We start from the raw sequence: 4,382 nt of genomic DNA, 5'->3' as shown, positions 1-4,382 counted from the left end.
GGTGGGTAGATGGAGGTGTGGTTGGGGGTTAGAGGGTGGATGATTGGTTGGGTGGTTGGGTGGGTGACCGGATGGGAAGTTGGATGGGTGGATGGATAGATGGATGGGTGGGTGACTGGATGGGTGGTTGGGTGGGTGACGAGGTGGATGGGTGGGTAGATGGGTGTATGGTTGGGTGGGTGGATTGATGGGTGGGTGGGTGGGTGACTGGACAGGTGGGTGGGCGGGTGGATAGATGGATGGATCAGTGGCTGGTTGGGTGGATGGATGGGTAGATAGCTAGTTGGGTGGGTGGATAGATGCGTAGATGGATGGGTGGATAGGTGGGTGGATGGATGGGTGGGTAGATGATTGGGTGGATGGGAGAATGGGTAGATTTGGAGGGCAGGGGCAGCAGGGAATGGGGAGGAGCAAAGGCATGCTACCTTGGAGGAGGTGGGCCTTGGTCTGGGCCTCAAAGGACAGATACGGACTACTCTTGGGAAAGGCAGAGGAATGGCGGGAGTGGCCGGTCCCGGGTAGATGGCCAGCCAGGCTGACTCAAGGTGACCTTCACGCTCTCGGCCCTGCTCCCCTGCCAGCTGGACGAGGCCCACAACCAGGCCCGGAAGCTGCAGCGGTCGCTGGATGAGCAGACGGAGCAGAGCGAGAACCTACAAGTGCAGCTGGAGCATCTGCAGTCCAGGTGGGCGTGCCGCCCTCTCCTGGAGCTTGGGGGTTAGTCCCAGACAGGACACAGAAGGCGGCCAAGGAGAGACTTTCCTCCCAGCCCAGGCTAGAGGGGAAGGCAGAAGAGGAAGAGATCTGGGGCCCCTGGGGCCAGAATCCTGTCCCCTCCAGGCAGGAAGGGCCAGGGCCAGGAAACCAGGGACGGGGAGTGCAGGAAATGAGACCAGCTGGGGGCCCTGGAATCATGTGCGTGCAACTGGCTGTCCGGCAGGTGGGTGGGTGGTGAGAGGGGAGGAAGGAGGGCCAAAGAGGCCAGGTCCAAGGTGGGGCAGCAGGCAGGGCCTAAGGGTCTGGGGAGTCATGGATAGGAAGAACAAGCAGCCCCCAGGATCCCTGGGCTGCGGTGACCCCAGGCCAGCTGGGATCTGAGCAATGGGAAGGCAGGGAAGCGTGGAGGAGCCCCAGCCCTAATACTGTGCCCAAGCCATCAGCTGTAGCCTTTGTGAGGGAGGCCTGTAGGGTCTGTGGGGGACCCACCCATGGGACCCACCCACCCATCACACTCTTCCTCCCTTCCCTGACCACCCATCCCAATACTCCAAGGTGCCCCTCTCCCAACACTCTCCCTAGGCCCATAAGGTGACAGAGAGCCAAGTCCAAGGCCCTCCTTACTCCACACACGCCCCACCAGCAGGAGTGTCAGGACCACTGTGCTGACTTCCTGTGCCAGGCCTGTGCCAGGCTCTTACTCGCAGTTTCTGGTGATGTCAGAGGATAGAGGGACGGGCTCTGCAGCCAGGTGGGTGGGAATCTGTGCTTAGTAGCTATGGAAGTGGCCTGTGTGGTCTTGGATCACTCGCTTGGCCTCTCTGTGTCCGTTTCCTCCTCTGTAAAGTGGGGATGATACACTTCTTAACCCTTGCTTATTGTGAGAATTCAGGGAGCTTGTAAAAGCTCCGGCCAGTCATAAGTGCTGAGGAACTGTCAGCTGTCGCTGCTGCTACTCCCCCCAGGGGGCTGCTGGGGGCTAGGGGAGGAGGGGACTTATATTTGGGTCCCACGTTATGCCACCAAGAATCATGCTTCTACAAGAAAAGGGAAGTGGAAGATATTTTTTTCTAGGAAGCTTGGCAGAGAAGGAAACTAAGGCCTAAGAGGGAGGGTGTGTCCACGGTCACACTGCTGGGGTGGGGGGTCCGGCCAGATCGCCCCCAACCCCCCGGCCATCAGTGCCATGATTTACAGAGCCTATACTATGTGCTGCCACAGGCTGAGTTTCTGTGGCTGGAATACAGGCCACGGAGCCAGGCCTCACAGCTGTGTGACATGGCCAGCCTGGCCTCAGTTTCCCCATCTACCTGGGATGTTGCCCATAACATGCTGCACAGGGCCCAGGCATGACAGGTCACAGTTCATGTCTGACCAGCGCTGCCTGCTGTGTCCCCCCACCCCCAGGGACCGCCGAGCCCCGGGCTTTACCGCAGTGTTGTTTGGCCACATCCTTTGGCCCCGTTCATTCCAAAATGGGCAGGCAGGCTGTGCCCAGCCTCTTGAGTGCTTCCAACGGGAAGGGTAGGGCTGCCCAGGACCGCTGCCTCGTTTTATTTTCCAACTTTTTGTGCTTTAATGTTCCGGGGACAGCTCACTAAATCACGGCCCAGTAATGGAGGCCCCCGCCTGGGCCCCTCCCTGCCGTGTTAATAATTCATGCCTTCCAGTAAGATGGAGCCAAGGCGGCCACTCTGCTGGGGGATGGGCATTTCCTCCACCAGCCCTCGTAAACTGGGGCTTTAGGAATTTCAGAGTGGGGAAGAACTAGGGCAGAGCCCTTTGTCATTGTCGTGGAGGGTAAAGGAGACCTCCGACTCCTCCACCTCCAGACTTTCTCCCTGTGGTCTTTGGAGCCTGGTGTGGGTTTGAATCCTAGCACGGTGACCTTAAGGGGCTGCTTCACCTCTCCAGCCTCCGCCCGCTGCAGAGCCCAGCCTCACTCCCTGCTGTCTGGGGGATAGGCACATTACTTGACCTCTTGGTGTCTCAGTCTCCTTGTCTGTCAAATGAGGGTGACGGTAGCACCTCAGTTATCCCAGTGACTTCTGGAAAGATGCGGTGATATGAGGAACTGGAGGGAAAAGGTCCCAGCAGGTGCCTAGCAGCAGGGACATGCTAGGGAAGGGCCGAGCTGTTTGCAGCGCCCATGATCGACTGACTGTCCCCGACCCTCCTGTCACCCGGCCCGCAGGCTCCGCAGGCAGCAGCAGAACGCCCCCCTCTTCGGGAAGATCCGAAGTGCTCGCTTTGGCACCGAGGAGGCCGGGGATGGAGCCAGCGACCTGGATGAGGATGAGGACTTGCAGATCCAGGTGGCCTAGAGCTCCCAGGGCCGGACAGGACCCGCCTGTGGCCACAGGCCCCTGGGTGCCCAGGCTGACCGGTGGCTCCAGCTGACACAGCTGCCCAGCCGTGCTCCCTGCTGTGGCGGACGTCGTCCTCTCCCAGGGAGGGCACCGATGGTCCCATCCCAGCAACACCCCGTGGAGGGGAAGCCACAGCCCATGTATACATTATCCGTGTGTATTTCACATATGTGCGTGGGGTCCTTGGATCCGTTTGGTCTACAAACACGAGACCACTCCAGGACCCAGTCTCAGCACCCTTGTCCACCCAGGACCATCGTGCAGGGGCAAGGGGGTGTCAAAGGGGGCTGTGGGGGCCTCGACCCAGGCTGCCTCTCTGAACCTTGGGGGTGAGGTGGAGCTGTTGACAATGTGCTAAACTCAGTCTTTTGTAATAAATGGAGTTTGGGTTCTCGGGGCAGAGTCCTCAGAGTGTGGCAGGTGGGGGCAGGGGGTGTAGGGGACAGCAGTCAGCCTGGGTCCAGCACCCAGCCTGAGCTCCTGAACGTCAGGCGACTTGCTGAATGAACGAATGTGAGGAAGAATGAATGGATGAGCATCTGAGCCGCTCGGTGGCCTGGAATCCACCCCCTGCGAGGGGAAGGAAAGGTCTGGTGTGTGTCTAATCTGGAGGACAGGAGACTTTGAGCCTGCACCAGATGGATTCAAACCTCTGCCCCTTCCTGGCTGTGCAGCCATGGGGAAGTGACCTGACCTCTCTGAGCCTCAGTTTCTCCCTCTGTAAACTGAGGCGTCTCCTACAGGTGTCAGGAGAATAAGATGAGTTCGTCTGGAACTCAGTAAAGGTTAGTTATTATTAAAGTACTTAAAGGTGTGCCCTGGAGAGGAGGGATTTGCCAGATGGGCTCTGTCCCAAGGGATGAAGTTCAGGAGACCGGAGGTGGGTATAAACACCATAAATAATAAATCCTTTTCTCTTTCCCCAGCCCTGCTCTAGGTAATGAAATTGCAGGTAATTTTAATTTTATTTGTGAAACTTCATTTCTAAGCCCTCTATAACCAGCAGATTTCTGTTAAATCTGGTGGAAACTGTTACTCAGAACACAGTAGCCTACATGTTTGCATGTGCAGGTCAAGGTGGCGCTGAGACCCCTGCCCCTAACGAGACTCTCTAGATGAATCCTCGACAGCAGGTCTGCTTTCAGCAGAGAGAAGATGCCCGCATGGTCTTAGCCAGCACAAGAGGCGAGCTCCCTGTGCTCAGGCGGTGTGCAAGGAGCCGCTGGGGCGCCCTGCCTGCGGAGGGGAGCTGCCTCTATGGCTCTGAGGGGAAAGGAAGGAGTGGGCCAGCCCAGC

The 4,382-nt window shown here is 58.3% G+C and overlaps 1 protein-coding gene across 2 annotated transcripts in view; it reads left to right on the top strand.

Moving 5' to 3' along the window:
• LOC111157373 (coiled-coil domain containing 102A) overlaps nucleotides 1-3,473 on the top strand; it is a 19,760-nt gene extending 16,287 nt beyond the window's left edge. For both annotated transcript variants that reach the window (XM_022518727.1, XM_022518728.1), the window contains exons 8-9: nucleotides 582-685; nucleotides 2,912-3,473. In XM_022518727.1, coding sequence (XP_022374435.1) covers nucleotides 582-685; nucleotides 2,912-3,041 — 234 coding nt within the window. In that variant the 3' untranslated portion in view covers nucleotides 3,042-3,473. The remainder of the gene's footprint in view (nucleotides 1-581; nucleotides 686-2,911) is intronic.
• The last annotated feature ends 909 nt before the right edge of the window (nucleotides 3,474-4,382 follow it).

The sequence above is a fragment of the Enhydra lutris genome, unplaced genomic scaffold (genome assembly GCF_002288905.1).
Source record: "Enhydra lutris kenyoni isolate GAN:26980312 unplaced genomic scaffold, ASM228890v2 scaffoldscaffold54, whole genome shotgun sequence".
Lineage (NCBI taxonomy): Eukaryota > Metazoa > Chordata > Mammalia > Carnivora > Mustelidae > Enhydra > Enhydra lutris.
Note: the sequence above shows the minus strand (reverse complement) of the source record. Positions and strands in the feature narration are given on the sequence as shown.